This window comes from Oryctolagus cuniculus, chromosome 9, assembly GCF_964237555.1.
Source record: "Oryctolagus cuniculus chromosome 9, mOryCun1.1, whole genome shotgun sequence".
In the NCBI taxonomy this organism is placed as follows: Eukaryota; Metazoa; Chordata; class Mammalia; order Lagomorpha; family Leporidae; genus Oryctolagus; species Oryctolagus cuniculus.
In genome coordinates this window covers 109,521,918-109,543,381 of record NC_091440.1, presented here as the reverse complement: position 1 = coordinate 109,543,381, position 21,464 = coordinate 109,521,918, and the positions used below count along the sequence as shown (strand labels likewise).

General features: G+C 46.2%; 1 protein-coding gene and 1 long non-coding RNA gene across 10 annotated transcripts in view; one reads left to right on the top strand and one right to left on the bottom strand.

Annotated features, from left to right (window-relative positions):
- ETV6 (ETS variant transcription factor 6) overlaps positions 1 to 21,464 on the bottom strand; it is a 271,165-nt gene that overhangs the window by 6,654 nt on the left and 243,047 nt on the right. For all 9 annotated transcript variants that reach the window (XM_051850767.2, XM_051850771.2, XM_051850770.2 and 6 more), the window contains 2 exons: positions 15,790 to 16,335; positions 78 to 220 (listed from right to left, as the gene is read on the bottom strand). In XM_051850767.2, the coding sequence (XP_051706727.1) occupies positions 78 to 220; positions 15,790 to 16,335 (689 nt within the window). The remainder of the gene's footprint in view (positions 1 to 77; positions 221 to 15,789; positions 16,336 to 21,464) is intronic.
- LOC138843870 (uncharacterized) lies at positions 216 to 14,337 on the top strand. Its single transcript, XR_011378993.1, has 3 exons — positions 216 to 9,446; positions 9,707 to 9,895; positions 13,346 to 14,337. It is a non-coding gene; the product is annotated as an uncharacterized lncRNA (long non-coding RNA).

Sequence of the window (21,464 nt, the reverse complement as noted above, 5' to 3'; positions counted from 1 at the left end):
CGAGACAGTCATCCTCCAGTGCAGGGACAGACAATTTTGGCCCTCATGTGCACAGCACGTATCTGGTGCCCTTTTACCTTATGGTTTCCCCAAAGTCGAGCCAGTCCGTTGGGATCCACTATCCGGAATATTTTGGATTCTTTGTCCTCCCATCGGATGAAGTTTTCGTACCGGCTGTCAGAAAGCAACTGATAGACGTAATCCCACAGCAGTCTACAGTCTACAGAGAAAAGGGCAAGAGAACACTGTTGAGAATGCTGCTTGCTGAGGCATGGGCAAGAATCCGAAGGACTCCAGCAACTGCACTTGGATCGATTATGCAACTTCCTCGTTTTATAGGGAGAAAGCCAAGGTCCAAAGAGATCCAGAGAGTTGTGTTGAGGAAGTTCAACGTTTGACCTATGGAGGTCCTACAGGTCATCTAGGCCAACTGCCGCCTCGCACAAATTAGGACACAGCAATGGAGAAAAAGGAAGCAATCTGTCTGCTGTCATGACCTGAACTTGAACTTGGAAGGAGCCCATATGAAAGGGAGCCAGTCCTGTCTCTGAATCAGCTCAGAAAGTGGGCTGAGCACAGACAGAAATGGTCTCAGTGTTCCAAAGGGAGTTGTGTGGTTAAAAAAAATGGTAGAGTTAAACCATTATGTTGGCGTTAATGGGAGATACTGAATGAATAAAGATTTGAAGACGGGGGTAGGCTGCAACATGGCCAGAAAGGAAGACAGATAAATGACAAACTGTAGGAAAAGACACATACTCTGTGGCTTGGTGACGTTGGCTGTGGGAACTGTGGCTGGCGTGGCTTTTATTTTATTTTTTAAAGATTTATTTATCTGAAAGGAAAAGTTACAAAGAAGCAAAGGCAGAGGTGGGGAGGTGTCTTCCATCCATTGGTTCACTCCCCAAATGGCTGCAATGGCCAGAGCTGGGCCATTCTGAACCCAGAAGCTGAGGGCTTCTTCTGTCTCCCACACGGGTTCAGGGGCCCGAGGACTTGGGCCAGCTTCTACTGCTTTCTCAGGCCATAGCAGAGAGCTGGATTGGGAAGTGGAGTAGCCAGGACTTGAACCAGTGCCCATATGGGATTCCTGCATTTGAACGGGCACCCAAATGGGATGCCAGCACTGCAGGCAGCGGCTTTACCCACTACAGCACAGTGCCAGCCCCACAGCATTGATATTGCTATGAAATCACACTTTGGAGATCTTTAGAGCTGTTGTATTAGGATGGACTTGTGGTGGAGAAGAAGCCTGTTTGAAAAATCACTTTATGTACTTGCAGAATGGGTGTTCCGCCGTGTGGTTAGGTAACAAGTATTTGTTTAGTGAGGTTAGTACGGCGGGCGCGGTGCTTTTGACTGTGCGTCAGTAAATAAGACAGAAGATGTGAGATGCAGACCTGCAGTGCTCCCCTGCTCTCTCTGTGCTGTGACATGTGCGGTCTGCCCTCTAGCAGGACCCTGAAGGAAGGTGGAGCTAGATTGTACCTCCTAGAGTTAGCTGATGTTGGACGGGCCCCCAGATGAGGAGAAGGGGCACCGGCTTGCAGGCAGTCACTGGATGATTCTGGGAGTACCTAGTTTTGACAGGCATGAGCCAGAGTGGCTGGTACCAGGTCAGATACTGAGTGCCAAGGACGAGCTCAGCACTTGACTCGCAGACTTGGACCTCCACGTCTGTGTGTTCTGCCTGTGTGCATTCAACCAACCGTGCACTGAAAATACTGGGAGGAAAACTGTGTTGGTACTGAACATGTGTAGAGGTGTTTTTCTTTGTCATGATTACCTGAACAATACAGTGTAACAACCATTTACACAGCATTTACATGCGCTAGGCATTGTAACTAATCCAGAGATTATCTGAAGTATGGGGGAGGATGTGTCCCAGTTATATGCAAATACTATGTCTTTTTATATAGTGGACTTGGGCATCTGCAGATCTGGGCATCCAGGGGGGTCCCAAAGCCCACTGCCCATGGCTATTGCAGGTTGACTGTATTATTTCTAATCCTCACAAAGGCTAGGGTAACTTGCTTGAGGCCACTGGAGTTTGAACTCTGGGCTTTCGTACCAACTACAGAGTATTATCTCTTATATTGGGTGGGGGCTGGGACAGGCACACCTGGCAGAGGCGTGTCCAACCTGAGACCTGGGATATCTTAGTGCCAACACATTCGTATCCCTGAAAAAGAAATACAGGCTTCTTTGGGATAGATTTGCAAGAGGAATTCAGTCAGGCAACCTTGTGCCAGTGTTTGAGTCTCCCTGAGGTTCCATTTCCATTTATGAAATGGGAATACTGACACTTACTTTACAGGATTACTGTATTAGTGGTAATGCAAGTGCAAAGAAGGCAGTAAAAATAAGTATGATATTTACTGTGTGCTATTTGCATGCACTGGGTTGTATATTCAAGAAGCACGGTTCCACTTGACCCTTACATCACCTTAGGAGCAGGTGCTGTTGCTATTCTTATTTTATAGACCAGGAAGCTGGAGTGAGAGGGTTGGGTAGTTTACTTACAGCTTATGAGTGGCATATGTAGGATGCTAGGCTCCGTGTGACCCTGAAGCCCAGGCTCAGCCACACTTCCTGATATGATTTCTATTCTCGGAGAAACGAGTGAGCAGCTGTGTATTTGTGCCATCTTCAGGCCTCACAGGGCAAAGTCTGACTGCTTTAGAACACCCTTTCTGAAGTCCAGCTCGCTCTCTGAACAGCAGAAGGAACTGGCATAAAAACTGGCCTTTCCCAGAAAGCCTAATCTTTCATTTCGCTTACAAGGATCCTAAGTCTTTAGGATGCCTGTGTCTGGAAGCTAATGTGAAGTGTATGTTGCTGTATTTTGGACAAGGATGGTGGTGTCCTGCCTACGATAATGGGGTTGGAACCCCATCCTAACAGCAGAAACCTGTTAACACTTCCATCACCACCCCTACTTGTGTTTTTATTGCCAGAGGGTGGGCTGGTTGTGGGGAGAGAGCAGGGCCACCTCTCCCAGCTTTACGAGTCTTGTGGAGTCAGTGTCACTACTGCAGACTAAGAGTCTAGCTCATGTTACAGAGAGGATGGCTCGGATGTCTAGGGAAGGCAGAGAGGTGTGCACTATCTCCTTGTCTATCGTCACCACCTCCTTGTCTTGCATCAGTTTCACTATTCATGGAAAATGGGGAACTGCTAAGTTCATAATGTTCATGCTCTCCTCAAAATTCATAGATTGACCTCAACATCCAAGGTGAAGATATTTTAGGAGCCTGGGCCTTTGGGAGAGCAAGAGCTCATGTCAGTTCCATCCTCACCAGTGGGATAAGCACTGCTGTAAATGAGGCTTGAGACCCCTTGCTCCCCACCTTTGAGGACACAGCAAGTCGATGCTAAGAACCAGAACGCAGGCTGGCCCCAGACGCTGAGTCTGCCTGCACTTTGATCTTGGACTTCCAGCCTCCATGTGAGAACTGTCTCTTGTTAATGAGCTGCCCAGTTTTGGGCATTTTTGTTGTAGCAGCCAGCATAGACCAAGACAAGAACAAAGCTGCAGTCAGTTGTCCAGTTCGTGTCCTACAGCCAAATGGCAGATGCATGTTGAATTTCTAGTGGAAAACACTGACAAAGCTCAATATTTTCACAGAAAGTGCCAGTGAGTTAGGAGGAGCACAGGCGGTTTGTGTGTAAGCCCTCCCTCATCCCCCTCCAGGGTTACAAAGAGACAGGCAGCACCCTGGCATTCCTCTGGGTTGGGAACTGCAATCTCCAGTGTGTTCATCTAAATAAAATTCAGTAATAGAAGAATGCTCTGGTTGTCTTTTACAGTTTTAGATAAAGAAATTGTGCCCCTATACAGTGGGCAATGTACCGCAGCCTACTCCTATGGCTACTGTGGAGCTGGACCTTGTATTAGATGATATCCCCCCACTCCCCCATCCCCCTGCATCTGCACAAAGCTTTTCACTGCATTACTTCTGTCACTTCTCTTTTACTGTCACGGCACAGTCTACTTCTCAGGAGACACAAACGCAAACTAGACCATTTCTCCAAGTAAAGGCTTAATCCAAACTGGGCACCATGTTGGTTTTTCAGAGGCATCAAACTGGGATCTAGAATGTTCAGAAGGCAAATAAGGAACAGCGCTTACCAGAAACCACACTGTATCTTACGCTTCGAGCACATTTTGTATCTTGGAAACTTATTCCCTCACATAACCCCACCCAAGCTACCAACTGATCAGTGACATTTAATTCAGCAAAGCCAACTTTACCTGAGTAATAAAAATGTTTGCATTTAAGACAGATAGCATTAGTCACTAATGGAGAGAGCGACAGGCATTTTGTGCAGAGAGTGGTTGTTTCAAGTTCAGAGTGTAAGTGGCTTTCATAGCACTATGGATTGTCTTATTTCTTTAAAAATGATGCCCACGTGATAAAAATAACTGCCTGGCCACACTTTTTTTTTTTTTTTTTAACATGCTTGAGCTTCAACAGTTAATCTTTGTTTCAAAAATAGCTTTATATCTCTATACCCTTTGGAGGCTTTTATCATGGCCTACCTGGAATTTTTAAGCTTTGTTGAAGCTGATGCTCATATGGATACAACAATGAAAATGCTTACTACTAAATAGAAAAATTCACCAAATTCTACAAATGAGTTAATCCCACAAAACTCTTGAACCTGCATGAGTAAAAATTTCTTTAAATCACAAGGTATTAAGTGTATTTCTCTTAAATTAGCAGGACTTCTGTATTGATGCATGTGAGTATTTTAGAAAACTGTTACTTGGAGTCTCTCTTCCATGAGAGGAAGTTTATGAAAGGGTTTAAGTCCAGTAAATGCCCTTTCCTAACTGCAGAAAGAGTTCTCTTTCCTACTGGGTGAGCTACACTGGGCATCTGCAGCTAAAAGGCATTGTAAAAAAAAAAAATCCCTTCCTGTGGTCAGGGAGAAATATTTTCTCTCCCACGTCCGTCTCACTGAGCAGAGATTGCAGAAAGCTGGGCAGTGCACACATAACCAACATGGCTTCAGAAGAAAAAACCCTGCCAGACAAAATTGATGTTTACAAAATTTGAGTAGGCAAGTCAAGTTACTGACAAAGGGGATGTTTAATGGTGGTGCATAATTTAGCTTTCAGGAGAGCTAAGAAAGTCATTTGATGTCATTTTAACTGCCCCAGTGGGATTTTACATGAATGTCTGTAAACCAGGATTCTATGAATATAATCACCAATGGGGAGAGGCTGTGGGTCCTGGTTTAATTTTTACCTAAGAATTCAGGTTCAATGACAAAACAGCTAGTCACATAGAAAATAAAAAGTTGCTACTGTGCTAGCCAACAGCGTTTCTCAGCTCGGGCAGGTGGTGATGCTCAGAGGTGCTTCTGGGGTGGAAGAAGGTGCTTCTGGTTTGTTCAGGATGCCTCCACCACAAAGAAGTATGGGTAGAGCATCCCTCATCAGAAATCCAAAGTGATCCAAAGTCTCAGTCTGGCTGAACACTGATGTGATGCCACCACGGCAAAGACCCACAGCTAACTTCACAGGGCAGGTTGCAGGCAGAATGCTGGTGCACAAATAGCAGGGTATAAAATTACCTGCAGGCTATGTGTATGAGGTGAATGGGAGTACTTCAAATGTTTGTGGAATGTGGAATTAAGACAGTTTATTTTGGTGCCAAAATGTTTTGAAACCTATGCTTAGCTTTTTCATAAGCTTTTTGAAGATCTCATATATATGGATTTCAAAATTTTTCTGTACCTTTTAACTTCCATGAACTTTTACAGAGGTTAACGCTTATATATATTTTACATATAATATATGTGATAATTTTTAACTTGAAAGACAGATGCAGAGACAGATATTCTGTCTACTGGTTCACTCCTCAAATGCCCACAACAGTCAGGGCTGAGCCAGGCTGCAGCCAGGAGCCTAGAACTTATTCCATGTCCTCCACATGGGTGGCGGGGACTCAAGTACCTGAGCCATCACGTACCTGCGACCTCTCAGGGTGTGCAACAGGAAGCTGGAATTGGGAGTACAGCCAGGACTCGAACCCAGGTGTTCTAATATGGGATGTGGCCATTCCAAGTGGCATCTTAACCACTGTGCCAAACACCCACCCCTCCACAAACTTCTTGAAGCACTCTCAAATTTGAAACATAAATGAGTTTTGTGTTTAGACTTGGGTCCCATGCCCAGGATATCTCATTATGCATATGTAAATATTCCAAAATCTGAGAATACCTGAAGCATTTCTGGCCTCAAGCATTTGGTATAAGATACTCAGCTGGTATTTGGGTCAAATATCCAGAATGCTGAGGTTGAGAAACCCTGCTCATGGAAACACAGGTTTGTAATGTTCAGGGGACTACCCCTCCTCCATTCTGGATCAGATACCACCTAGAAACAGAAAGCTGGTCACTCTAGCACAGCCAACTCCGTGCTGATATGAATGCTGTTTACATTGGACAGCTGCGTGTGCTTTTCTGTGGCTTAGGAAAACAGAAACCATATGTGCACAGTGGCATGCTGGGGAGTGAGCACAAATGGACACTTGCTGATGGGGCAGGGGAACCACAGCTGCCATCAACACAGACCTTCCCACCTCTGGCTACTTAAGGTGCGGAGAAGGCTGGACCACTTGAGCCCGACAGCTGAGATCCAGCCTGTGACTGGCAGCCATCATGCCTAGGCTCTGGCTGCTAAGTGTGGCCTGGGAATTCACACCTGGGCACTGCAGCAAGGGAGGGACTCTGATTTTTTTTTTTAATTTTTATTTTTTGACAGGCAGAGTAGACATAGAGAGAGAGAGAGAGAGAGAGAGAAAGGTCTTCCTTTGCCGTTGGTTCACCCTCCAACGGCCGCCATGCTGTGGCCGCCACATCGTGCTGATCCGATGGCAGGAGCCAGGTACTTATCCTGGTTTCCCATGAGGTGCAGGGCCCAAGGTCTTGGGCCATCCTCCACTGCACTCCCGGGCCACAGCAGAGAGCTGGCCTGGAAGAGAAGCAACCGGGACAGAATCTGGTGCTGCAAGACGGAGGATTAGCCTAGTGAGCCGTGGCGCCGGCCGAGGGACTCTGATTTCTAGTCTCCTCAAGCTACTTGAATTCTGTTCCACCCAAACACTCTCCTGAATTTCCTTCTCTTTAGGGCTCTTTGATTGCCTAGTCTGTTCAGGATCAGAGTTTGAGAAGTCGCAGCCACTTGGAATATTCTGGTTGGAATGAAAGTCCTTCCCTCCCTTAGGCTCATCAGACCCTAGTTCCTGTATGGACCACAGGCAAAGCCTCAGAGGCAGTGGGGAGCACAAGCACCTCTCCAAGGTGCGGAAACTAAGGAGGCCTCTAAGGGGTTCACATTACAGGAATCTTGAAACAAAGGCACCAAATACAGGCTCTCCCTACCAGTGCCCTGTGCCAGCTCCAGGTGGCCAGTATGCTAGGGGTCCTCATGGCTCTCCCCTCAACTTTTAGAAATATTTGAAAGGCACAGTTATATATAAATACAGAGAGAGGGAGAGCAAGCAAGTTTCCTTCTGCTGGTTCACTCCCTAAATGGCATTTGCATCTCCCAAGTGGGTGCAGGGGCCCAAAGTTTGGGTCATCTTCCATTGCTTTCCCAGGCCGTTAGCAGGGAGCTGTATGGGATTCTGATGTTGCAAATGGCAGTGTATCAATTATACCACAGAGCTGCCCCCTCAACTCCCTCTTAGCTCCATAGCATCACAGCTCCACAGTGAAGCAGAGGAAGGACATGAACTTTTAGCAATTAATCCACCTGGGCTACATATTCCCATGTCACCTCATTAACAGTCAAAAGTGCCCGTAATTGAGTAGTAATCTCAATACTACAGGTGAGGAAACAGGACTGCAGGGACATGAAACAGCTCTGCTTGCGAGCCAAGACGTGGATTCTAAACCAGGCTGACTCCACAGTCCCAGCATTTCCTGCAGGCCCACACTGCCTGTGGACTAGACTCTGGGCTTCAGGGACCTGCGGGTTATTTCCCTGAGGTTGTGCCAGAGGAAGTGACTCTCTGACCTGTACTAAAAAGTCAGAATTCTTTTGGCTTTTGAACTTCTGACAGAATTCTTTTGACTTGTACAACTTGGTATTTCTTCCCTGCAAACTGACATTTACACATCTGTGCATGCATGCAAAGGCACACGCAGGCACAGCCTCATTGCTCACCACCAGGCCCAGGGATGAGAACTGTCCCCATCACCTTCGTGCTAATCCCTTCTGACTTCTTTTATGCCATCTTTGTGCTTCTAGGGCTGCTGTGGAGGCTCATTTACAAAAGGTGGAACAAACAAAAAAACCAAGAAATTCATTTCACCAGCACTAAATACTGTTGAGGAAGGAGTAGAGAAGGAAGCAAGAGGTCAAAATCCACTGAGATTTCCCCTGGTCCTAGAACTACTCTCCCTGGAGTTCCAGGACTGATTTTTTGGTGTTATTGGCCACGCCAGTTATACACGATCAAGAAAGCATTGTTTGGTCAGATGACACATAAGCTATGTAAGAGTTTCAATGTCTCCTTCATTAGAATCCTTTTGTGCCCATTAAAGATGTAACCGTGGCAGATAATAAACCTATTTTTTTTCTTTTGAAACCCCAGAAGGCTGCCTTCAAAGATCTGAAAGCTGATTGTGACATCTGCTGTAAGAGGGTGTTGGGAGTGAAGAGGGAATTCTATATGTCTATCTGCTACAGATCAGCCAACCAGCCCATGATGCCTTCACCATCACGTTTGCAAAACAGACTGAGGGACAGCAGCAGAACTTGAGAGCTCAACACAGAAGGCCATGTTCTTTCGGCGGGGGGCAGTCATGAACTGCACCAACCCAGCTCTGTGCAGATCATGAACGTCCCCACTTCTGCGTAGCAGTTGAGGGGCCATCAATGTATTCTAAGACAATTCTTCGTTTAATCAACAAATCTTGCTTTATTAGCAGATTTTTGGATTAAGGCTTCAGAAGGGACAAGGAAAAGGAAATCGGTACCTCAGGTTTAAGGGAACTGAAGAACCAAAATGAGTTAAAAATGTTCCTTTAACACTTAGCTGTTGCGTGAGGCAAGGGCACCAGAGACATAAAATCTGGCCTTAGAGGTCCCGTTCTTCTGTCACCTACAACAACAGCACACACACGGTAGTTTCTGAACAAATGAGTGAGTCACACCATAATTCAAATGTGCAAAGAAACAATTTCTTTTCCTTAGCTGCATTTATGCTCATGAAGTTATTGCAACTATTCTGGATTGTTCTCCTGTCTGCAAACGTAGCCTGCAGCCCAGAACTTGCCTCCTCTCTGACATCAGTTGTTAATGTTCCTTCACAAGTCTTAGACACGCCTCATCCTTTCAAGTTCAAGTAACTCTGAGCTCAGGGGCAGCGTTTCCTCGGTCCCTGGCCTATGTTCTGCCTACGATTCCAAGCATTCTGACCACACAGGTAACTAATGCTGAGTTGCAGGGGATGGCCGGCTTTTTCTGTGAAGGGTCAATTAGTAAATGTTTTAGGCTTTCTGGCTCTACACTCTCTGGAGTAAGTCAACTGTACTTGTGTTGCAGCATGAAAGTAAACAGACAATGCTCAACAAATGGGTGTGGTTGTTTCCCAATAAAACCTAATTTGCAAAAATGGGTGGTGAGTGGATTTGGTCCAAAGGCTACTGTTTCTAATCCCTAATCTCTGGTTCTTTCCCTACCCAGGCCAGAAAGAAGGCTTTGTGAAGTACAAAGGACTCTGGACCTGGGTGACTCTCAGATCCTTCACCTGTACAAGATACTTCTAGCTTTGAAACCACTTTAGTGCTAAGAAGAAATTTGCCATAGAACTAGTCACTCCTGATCCATGAGGGATATATTCCAAGACCCCTAGGAGATACCTGAAAAACCAAGGTTAGTACTGAACACAGTATAGTGGGTACTTGAAAAAAGTTTATGGAAAATGAAATTTAAAGTTTACTTTTATGTAAAAGAAGTTTGGAATTTATGCAGTGCCTTTTCATAGTAAGCCTTTTTACTTGAACATTCTGAGAACCCCTTGTATGCATGGAGATCAAAATTTTTTACTCCAAAATTATCTTTTTTTTTTTTTTTTGACAGGCAGAGTGGACAGTGAGAGAGAGAGACAGAGAGAAAGGTCTTCCTTTTGCCATTGGTTCACCCTCCAATGGCTGCTGCGGCTGGCGCGCTGCGGCTGGCGCACCGCGCTGATTCGATGGCAGGAGCCAGGTACTTATCCTGGTCTCCCATGGGGTGCAGGGCCCAAGCACTTGGGCCATCCTCCACTGCATTCCCTGGCCACAGCAGAGAGCTGGCCTGGAAGAGGAGCAACCGGGACAGAATCTGGTGTCCCAACCGGGACTAGAACCCGGTGTGCCAGCGCTGCAAGGTGGAGGATTAGCCTAGTGAGCCACGGCGCCGGCCCAAAATTATCTTTCAATTCCATTTTCCTGTGAACATTTGGAAGTAGACTTTTCCGTGTTTTTTTTTTTTTTCCTATACATACCTGTGATAATTTAGTTAATAAATTAGGCACAGTATGAGATTACTAGTAAAACCAGAATTATAGAAACATAATAGAAATTACTTCAGACTGATTAAGGGCAAAAACAAGGATGCATGTTTTCAGAGCACAGTTGACTGCAGGTAACTGGAACCCCAGGTGGGACGTTACACTGTTCACAGGCATTCGCCCCTGGACTTTGACCTCCAAAAACAGGATCAACTTCAGAAGCAGCTGGATAGTCCAGAAAGCTAGCAGAAGGTTTGGACAGAGAAGCAGGGCACGAACGTATTTGGAAACGGGGGTTCCAGGATCAGGGACCCCTGCGTGCACTGCAAACAGGACTCCTGGCATCACTGAAGTGACACCTCATCCACGGAGAGGTGCTCAAAGCCAAGCTGTCTGGCTAGAAGCCGTATTGGTGGAACGCAGCTCAAACTTCTGTGGATAGAAAAAAGTTCTAAAAGACACAGACGCTTCTCTCCTTGCAGGTGTCCTTTCCTGAAAATACTACCTAGAAAGATCCGACTTGCTCATTTCTACGCACACCACTCAGATTTCTGTTTCATGCTAAAGTTCATCCCATAAAGGCAGGCCATTCCAAGTCGTTGGAATTTTTTTTTTTTTTTTTTTTTTTTTTGACAGGCAGAGTTAGAGACAGGGAGAAAGGTCTTCCTTCTGCTGGTTCACTCCCCCAAATGGCCACTATGGCCAGCGCGCTGTGCTGATCCAAAGCCAGGAGCCAGCTGCTTCCTCCTGGTCTCCCACATGGGTGCAGGGCCCAAGCACTTGGGCCATCCTCCACTGCCCTCCCGGGCCACAGCAGAGAGCTGGACTGGAAGAGGAGCAACCGGGACAGAATCTGGCGGTGGAGGATTAGCTTATTGAGCCGCGGCGCCGGCCTCATTGGAATCTTTTTGCAAGTCCTCCCTATCCTTGGAAAAGTAAGTCACACCTCTACAAATGAAGTGGATGCTATATTCAGATCTCATTTGTGCTTTGTAGTTAACTGTCAACCAACAATTTGACAACAATCTGACTTTCCTGTATTGATTATTTTGTTTTTCCACAAAGTAAATGCCTAAGTACTCTGTCCTCACTTGGCCTGCAGTTAACTGTAGGGTGCATCCCAACTTCAGAGATAGTAAAAACTAAAAAAACATTACGAAAAATGATGTGTTTAATTGACCTAGATTCGTTCTTGAAATATACCAGGCCTGATCTTGCTTTGCTTTTGGAAGTCTTATCCATCTGGAATCACCTCCATGTCTCTAATTTCTACCAGTCTACCTGCTAAGCACTCTTGTGAGCTCAGCTAAAAGCCAGCCTCTCCAGGCAGCCTCCCCTGACAGCCCTACTCTGATCTAAGGTACCAAATAGTCTCTGTGAAATGCATATCATGTGTTCTACTTTTGTAGCTAAATGTGCTACGTTCTTTCATAAGGACTATCTCAGACCTCTTGTACCTGCTCTCACTCCTGTAAGAAAGCAGTACAGTGCCTTAAACATAGAAGGCGTTTGAGTTCCTGAATCCTAGTGTGTCTGAGCAGATAACCAGGGCAGATACTTCAAAAAATCTGCAGACAATGGGGCTGGCATCATGGCACAGTGGGCTATGCCGCTGCTTGTGACTGCAGCGTCCCAAATGAGAGTGCCAGTTCAAGTCCCAGCTGCTCTGCTTCTGATCCAGGTCCCTGGCTGATCTGACTAGGAAAGCAGCAGAAGATGGCCCAAGTGCCTGGGTCCCTGCCACACATATGGGAGACCTGCATGGCGTTCCAGGCTCCTGGAATCGGCCTGGCTCTGCCCAGGCTGTTGTGGCCATTTGGAGACAGCTGATGAAGATTTCTCTCTGTCTCTCCTTCTCTCTGTAACTCTGCCTTTCAAATCTTCAGAAAAACCTGTGGAAAACAGCATTAAAACATGTTTACTTTAGTTCAAAAAATTGAAAACCATGCATAATTTTGCCGTAATATTAATCTCCCATGAACATCATGGAGACTCCTCATTTACCTGAATGGTAAGACTCCGGCTTTGTTTCTTGGCCCACATTCATGAGCAGTGCTTCCTCCTGCACCCTCCAGCAGTGGTAACTCAGTGGGGCGACATTCTGTAGCACCCTCCTTGCTTTGTGTGCCGTACTCACTCACAGTGCCTTAAAGAGCAAAGCTGTCCCGCGTACCAGCTACTTAGCAGGAATCTGAAGGCATTCCAGGGCAGGTCAGCAAGGACAGAACTGTACATTGTACACCAAGGCACTCGACATCCAATCAAGGGAGTTTTTACAAGGATCTGAATAATTCGGGAAGACAGCAGAGGGTTGGGGTCCAGAGGCAGAGGCACTCCACAAGAAACAAAGACACTCAGAACGGAGGGTCACAGAACCAGAGTGTGAGAGTGTAGGCGTGCAAAGCTGGACAGAACTTCAGAGAGCAACTCTGATTTTCCCCTCGAGCGAAACAGTGTCTCTCAGTTCCATTAGCCATGGACTGGGTTAAGTCCGTTACTACACCTGTCATATACCAGCAAAGCAGCAACAATTAGAGTCGTGAAGAACCCCTTCCCTCCAGAAGATCTCTGCCAAGTGCTGTTCTCGGGAACCTACCAACTCCATGGCCTTGCGTTCCCACTGCTGTCAGGGAGCGTAGCCATAGACTCCTTACATGGTTGGTTCAGTATTCCGTGGGACTTTCTCATGGCCCCACAGCTATCCTCTAACAATGATGATGCTGGGGAGCAAGACTTGAAAAAAACGGGGTATAACTTTAAGAGACTCACATCTTACAACATACAAACTTACTGAAGAAAGTAACAATAGCTCTATCATTCTTGATTTTCAGGCTGCTCTTAAATTCCCAAGAAGTCTGGGGTGAAGACAGTGTCATGCAGGAGGTGACACAGACTGGTGAAGAAGCCAAAGCTCTTGGAGGGCAGAATGACAGACAGCTGCCCAGGGCGAGCGGGGATCATCCTGCAGCCCCTCCCCACCCCCTAGCCGCTCCCCGCCCCGGGCAAAGGCCCGAGCCTCTCATGGCTCCCCCTGTACAGATGGCTCTCCCACATGAAACAAATACAGCAGTGATAAGCTACCTCTAAGGGCTGTCTGGAGAATTATAAGTATCTGCAGAGTTTCAACTACTGTACAAGCCATGCACACAACAAGACAAGAAGATACACGGAGAAGAGAAACATCTTGCCTAGAAAGCGTAAGACAGGTCATTTGTATTATTCACAGATCCCAAAGTCTTTCTCCAATTATCTGGGAGAAATTCCCATGTTTCGCCTAAAAGTTCTTTGCTGCTTTTTCCTCTTTTTAAAAATTTATGTTTAAAAGTCTAATGTTTGTGGAGACAATGATGTAGCCTCAGGCATCCATCACCCACCCAATGTAACCATGAGTTGGCTCACTTAACCTTATTCTATTGTATATCCTGCCCTTTCCCTCAGCCCTGAGGGATCATTTTGAATTGAATCCCAAACACACAAGGGATATTTTATAAGTTCAAGGAGGGGCCACTGCCTACAGTGCCGGCATCCCATAGGGCGCCAGTTCGAGTCCTGGCTGCTCCACTTCCAATCTGGCTCTCTGCTGTGGCCTGGGAAGGCAGAAGATGGCCCAAGTGCTTGGGATCCTACACCCGCATGAGAGACCAGGAGGAAGCTGCTGGCTTCAGATAGGCACAGCTCTGGCTGTTGTGGCTAATTGGGGAGTGAACCAGCGGATGGAAGACCTCTCTCTGACTCTCCTCTAACTCTTTCAACTAAATAAATCTTTAAAAAAAAAAAAGTTCAAGGAAAATGTATATTATGAAAAAGCTATGGAAGGCTTTCTGTTTTTTTTGCATCCACATAAATTCATCTTTTAATTCCACTTTTCCATGAACTTGTTGAGATTCCCTCATACAATCTGTCAGAAGGACTTTCTTAAACACATCCCTCTAGCAGAGTACATCATTTCAAATATTAAAAGAACAGGGAAGGAGGGAGGGTAGGTGGGAAGTATCATTATGCTCTTGAACCTATATATAAAAAATACTGAAATCTGTTCACATTATGTGAATAAAATTTAAAATAAAAAAATGCATCCCTCATGTAAATTATTACAAAAACAAGCAACATTGGAGGTGCATGCACTTGGGGCCAGAGGAAAAAATCTAGGGGCAGTGAGTCAGGGCAGAGGGGAGGTAGGCCTGTGGGAGCACCTGCCGTTGTGAGCACTGGGGCGCCCCGCTGGAGCACCTCCTCACGCAGGGAGGGGCACGTCCCGCTTCACCTGGGCTGATCTGTCCTCTCCTCCCTACACCACTGAAAACAAAACCGCTGAGCGCTGCTCTCTCGCCAGGAAAGCCACCTTCAGTTCCTCCAGGCAAAATGCACCTTCCTCGTGTCCTGCCTCCACACCACATTATTCTGGCACACAGTAGGTGTGTACCCTGAACAGATGAGACAGAGGGCTTATTTTATTCTGCTTTAAATCGCAGAGGCTTCCACATCTGTCTTACCCACTAAATTCTCAAACCCGTAAGGAACTGTGTATCCTGTACTCTTTAGAGCACTTCCCGGAACGTCGCAGGTGCTCAACAAACGTCCTGTGAGGAGACAGCGGTCACCTCGCCAAATGGTTAGAGGATTAGGCTTCTGCAGAATGCCCTCCGGTAAACCTGCACACACCAGCAAAATGCAATGTGTAGATTGTTCTCACCGGCTGGCACTGGTTTCTCATGTTGGCTAAGCATCGCTGGGCTTGTCATCATCAAAAGAACTCTGGAGTGGTTTCCTCTGTCCAAATAACGCAGCAACACGTGCCTGCGACCTCGTGGTCCTGTTTTCCTCTCTATCTACCCAGGTGAAGCTCCACTGAGTCCCGCCCGTAGAGTGAGATTACAGTCAGAGGTCCTTTGTGCTGTGTCTACTTGTTAATTAGCTGCTGGAAACTTCAGGACAGGGCCATTAGCATGCTCATAAACCTTTTATTTTCAGTGTGTCTGCTTTGCCTTGGTTCTGATGCGACTCTCCTAGTAAGCTGGACAGAGGACATTTGTTTCTTCACATTTCTGAGGCTCATTAACCACTCCACCCTAGTAGGCTCATTAACCAGACCATAGGGATTTTGCCTCATTCAGGCAGGAGTCTCCAGTTGCGCTCCCAGGGCCTTTGCAGCACCTAACTGGGAATGGTGTGGGGCTGGCTGCAGGCTCTAAGGGGACAGCACGGCTTTGTCAGGCCCCCCTGATGCTGGAGGGGCACAGGGGCACAGGGGCACAGGGAAGGCGCGCTCACTCACCTGCTATTCTCCCAATGGGCATGGCGTGCTCCTCAGGAGGGGACACGGAGACCATGATGTGGTTCATGTAAGCCAGGTCTTCCCGATGAGAGAGGTTGATGGGCTTCCCTTCCCTATGCAGCCCGTCCTCCGAGAGCCTGGACTGTTTGAAATCCACGGAGTGCCGGGGGTTCAGGATCAAGGGGTGCATGATGGGGCTGGGCATCAGCTGGATGACCCGTGTGCTCTCCTGCCGGGGGCTGGATGGCTTCTGGTGGGACTCGGAGGACGGTGGGCAATGGTTATTCTCCATGGGAGACACTGACAAGGGGTAGGACTCCTGGTGGTTGTTCTCCTGGTGAAGCCTCGGCCCCTGGGCCCTCTCAGCCGGGGAGAGACGGCGGATCATGTTGTCCAGGGGCGACCGCAGGGGCCGCTGCTCGGGGTCGGGAGAAGGCCGGTGGTTTGTCGTCATGGGCGACCTGGGGCGGTGCAACAGTTCAATGGTGGGAGGGTTGTGGTGCACGTTCTCCACGGACGGCCTGGGGGTCCTCTGGACACAGTTATCTGTGGGGCAGAGGGAGAGACCATCAGATCCAGTGAACTAGCACAACAGGGACCTCTCTGTGGCTCTAAAGGCGTAAACCGGGGGACATGCAGGTGTGCACGTAGCCTCAGTCTTCCCAGGATACTGTCTGTTTCACTGCTTTAAAAAAAAAAAATCCAAGTACCTACACTTGAAATTGGTTTCCTGCTACTAGACAAGCTAAGTAGTCTGCAAAGCTTCCTTCCACCCCGACGGAGAAACACAACGAAGCCCACCGTCTGCATTTTCTTTTCCCACTTGACTCTTGTATGTGGCTGTCAGAGGGGGAAGCGTTCTCAGGGGTTTCTCTCTCACACTTTGGTTGACTTCCATCCATAACCAAATTTTCATGTTCTTTATCTCCAGGTTAGTTGGTATTATTGATAACGATGAACAATTTTTATATCCTAGGTATTGAGTTTTACTGTTTAAAACTTACACCACACCTAAGCAGGAGATACCACTAATAATCCCCTATTTTACAGATGATAAAACTAAGGCAGAAAGAACTTACTCCAGGCCACAAAGCCAGTTAGAGGACTGGAGTGAGACTCTGGTCAAATTCTACGATCTGTGTACTCATTACAACATCCGTCACTTTGCCACTTAAAAACCGGGGCACAAAATCACACCACAACCTGCTTTCACCACGGACTGTGTTTTCAGAGTGATAATCTTGCTGTGCATGAAAGAATTTTCAGGAGCACCTAGATCCTCAGGGCACAGGCCCTACGAATGCTCGGAAACCGGGTAAGAAGGAGGACGGCGGGGCACCCAGCAACACCTCCGCCCCATTCCACTGGAAGGTTCAAGATGGTGACATGTGAGTAAGGACATCACAAGTGTACATGGCTCAGCAATAGAGTGGCTCTAGCAGCCACACGCAGGGACCGAGCAACACAGGTGGCTCCAGGGATCCCTGCTAAGGCTCAGAAGGACAGGTGTCTGCCTGGGAAAATGCAGCTTTCTATAGGGCTTTAAATCTACCCCAAGGAGGTATCCCTGGCCATGTCTGTTCTCAGAGCCATCTCCCCAAAACTGTGCACGCTTGCTGGTCCTTGCTCATGGTTCTTGTTCTTGGTTCTGGAGAAAGTGAGTCAAAGGTACCATCTGTGGTCCATGAAGAACACATAAAGGGGATCTGAGAATCTGGCAGGGTTAATATAGATGGAGGTTGTGATTTCTTCAAGTTTGATACAGAATTAACAGGAAAATGGGGACTTTAAAGTTCCATTAGATCACGAACACAAACACTACTTATGATATTAAAAGATCATTTCTTGGGGCCGGCGTCGTGGCGTAGTAGGTAAAGCTGCTACCTGTGATGCCAGCATCCCACGTGGACACCAGTTCATATCTTTGTTGCTCCACTTCTGCTCCAGCTCCCTGCTAATGGCCTGGGAAAAGCAGCAGCAGCTGGACTAAACGCCTGGGCCCCTGCCATCTACATGGGAAACAGGAATGAAGCTCCTGGCTTCAGCCTGGCCTAACCTTGGCCATTGCAGCCATCTGGGGAGTATACCAGCAGATGGAAGATTCTCTCTTTCCTCCTCTTTCAAAATACATATACCTTTTTAAAAAGTCACTTTGAAGGCAATGGACTTATTTATTTTTTTTTTACTATTGTATAACCTACCATAAATCCACAAGTGCTTCATCACTGGAATGTCTATTAACAGGAGACTGGTTCAAATATGGTGTCTGTAAATAATGGAGTAGTATGCAAGCATTAAAAAGGAGAGGAGAGTATCTCCCATTTTGCTATGGACTGGTATTAATTAAGAAAAGCAAGATGGAGTATTTATGATCAGCTACCAAGTATGTGATAGGGTAAGTTTTAGTTTCAATAATGGTAGGGTGGTTTGTACCAGACCAGCCTTGCTGCAGACAAAAATGATAGAGTGTGGATAAAAAAAAACATTGAAGCCATTTGAACATTCTGGAGAGTGATCAAAAGCAGACAAAAATGGAAGGGGGAGCGGCACTGTGGCACAGTGGGTTAAGCCTCCACCCACCTGCAGTGTCTGCATCCCATATGGACATCGATTTGAGTTCTGGCTGCTCCTCTTCCAATCAAGCTCCCTGCTAATGCTCCTGGGAAAGCAGTGGAAGATGGCCCAAGTGCTCGGGTCCCTGCATCTATGTGGGAAAACTGGAAGAAGCTCCTGGCTCTGACCTGGCCCAGCCCCAGCCATAACAGCCATTTTTGGAGTGAACCAGCAAATGGAAGATCTCTCTAACTCCACCTTTCAAATAAATTTAGAAAAAATGCAAGGGGATTTCACTCTGGAAAGGAGGGACCTAGAACAGATTAAGATCCATATTTATATAGCTTTCTCTAGGTCTTCCACCACGGGATGGGAAATGAACAGAAACTTGCTTGAGATGTCAGAGGAAAGGGGACAGCGTTGCTAGAGTGGGAAAAAATTGAAGCAGTGAAGTTCACAAAGGAGGGACCAACCCGCTAAATCGGCATGTAAATATTCCTCGAATTCCTGTCTGACTCCCGAATAACACATACTGGGAGACTAGAGGATACAGTGAAAACCAACAGCTGGATCGTCAAAAGATAGGAGGAGAAAGCTCAGCTACTGGCCACCATGGCGGGGACAGTGTTCAGAGTCTGAGTCTCACTAAGCCAGGAGGTTCTGTAAACACTTCAGCTGTCCGTTATCCAGAATGGTTACAGCTTATGGGTAAACAGTCCACCCCAGAACAAAGGAAACTGGCTGAGTGCTAAAGACAAAACTGAGGCAGGAATACATTGCGGGAAGAGTGGATTAAGTTACATTCCTCTGAAGAGAGTGCCTTTTCCTCGAACAGATAATTAGCCAGTCATTCTGGATTTATGGAAGCTTGGTCTTCCACAAATTACACCGCAATGTATTCCCTATAATGTTCAGAATCCAATAAAATTTTGCTAGGGGGCTGGCACCTGTGGCCATATGGGTGCCAGTTCAAGTACCGGTTCCTCCACTTCCAATTCTGCTCCCGGCTAATGCATCTGGGAAGGCAGTGGAGGATGGCCCAAGTGCTTGGGTCCCTGCACCCACCTGGGAGACTTGGAAGAAGCTCCTGGCTCCTGGTTTTGGACTGGCCCCACTCTGGCCATTATGACCATTTGGGGAGGGAACCAATAGATGGAAGATTCTGTCTCTCCCTCTCTTTCTCTTTTACTCTGCTTTTCAAATGAATAAATAAATCTTAAAAAAAACCTTTGCTAGACATGAGATAAAACAGAAAAAAATGGATTCTATAATCAAGAGGACAGGTAGTCAACTGAAACAGGCATAGTCTAGATATTGGAATTATCAAAACAGGACTTTAAAGCAGATATTATAAATAAGTTTAAGTACTTAATTGAATGATGGTAGTAATGAGTGATAACAGATACTGTCAAGCACAAATAAATTGAGAGGCTGGGCATCTGGGCCAGCAGTCATGACGCCTGCATCCCACACTGGAGGAGACCAGCTAATATGCAACTCCAGCTCATGACTCCAGCTTCCTGGCAATGCAGACCCATGAAGGCAGTGGTGATGGCTCAAGTAACTGGATTTCTGCCACCTATGTGGAACACTTGGATTGAGTTCCTGGATCCCAACTTCAACCTCAGCCTAGCCCTAGCCATTGTAGACATTGGAGGCTTGAACCAGCAGGTGGGCGTGTTCTCTGCCTGTGCCTGTCTCTGTCAAATAAAAACTTAAAGTGGATAAAAAGAAAAAAAAGCTGTTAAAACAATGATTCCACAAGTAAAAAGTACGATATCTAAAAATGAAAGACTGGATAGGACTTAACAAAAGAGTGGAGAAGAGGGAAGAATGGGTTAATACACTTGAAGACAGAGGAATAAAAATAAAAATTAAATCCTAGAACCTGTACAGCAATATCACAAAGTGAATATACAAATAATTGGAATCCAAGAAGAAATGCATAGAAAGAATGGGGTAGGAAAAAAAGGAAGAAATAATGGCCAGATCATCCCCATTTTTGTTAACAACAAACTTAGAGCTCCAAGAAACTCAGCAAATGTCAAGCAGGTTGCACACTGAGGCACATCTCAGTTCAGCTGCTGGAAACCAAAGACCAAGAGGGAATCTTGAGAGCAACCAGAGGGAAAAAAAGCTATAGGCTGAGCACCCCAATTCAAGAAATCTGAAACTTGAGGGCCAACATGGCGCTGCAACTAGAAAATTCTTTCCCATGAACTCTGTTTCATGCAAAAAATTAAATAATAAAAAAATTACCCTCAGGCTATAATGTGAACAAGGTGTATATAGAATATAAATGAATTGAGTGTTGAGACTTGGGTCTTGTCCCCAACATACCTTGTCATGTATATGTATGTATTCCAAAATCTGAAATCTGAAACAATTCTGCTCCTAATCAGTTTAGAAAAGGAAAATTGAATTTTTTTAAGCACAGGAAAAAAGTTATACTAACTACAGCTAAAGAGAGACAGCATTCAAACACACTGGAAGATATGGAGGAGAATCTAAGATTCTAACAAGCTTAGGAGACACTGTAACCATCTGCAACATATAGGCCCTTGCTTGGATTCTGGCTCAGATGACATTTATGAGACTAGTTTTCAGGTGACAGCACTGGCTCTGTGATTATAATTTCTATAAAATATCTGGGCGTATATCTGATTTATCTTGGATTCGCTTTAACACAATCCAAGATGATGGAGATTCTAGGTAGGGCACAGAGGAAACAAGGTTGGCTGTGACTTGATTAATCAAAACTGGTGAGGGGGTACATGGTGGCTCACTATACAACTCTACTTTTACATAGGTTTGATATTTCCCATTATAAAAAGTCTTTTTGGTAAAGTGCTTAATCAACCTTGGGAGGGAACAGGTTGGTGTAATGAGCAGTAACTTCCTCACTTCAGCTGAAATGCATATAAATGCTTACAGGCGACTGACTAGGCCAATGGAGTTAACTTTAATGGCTAAGATGAGTCTGATAGAAATGATCTACAATCTTTTGGGGGATGAGGCGAGTTTTCTTTTTATAGCTAACACGGATCTCAATTCTGATGCCCATAAAAACAAATTTACCTTTTGTCCATGGTTCACTTTTCATTTGTCACAGCATAGGATCA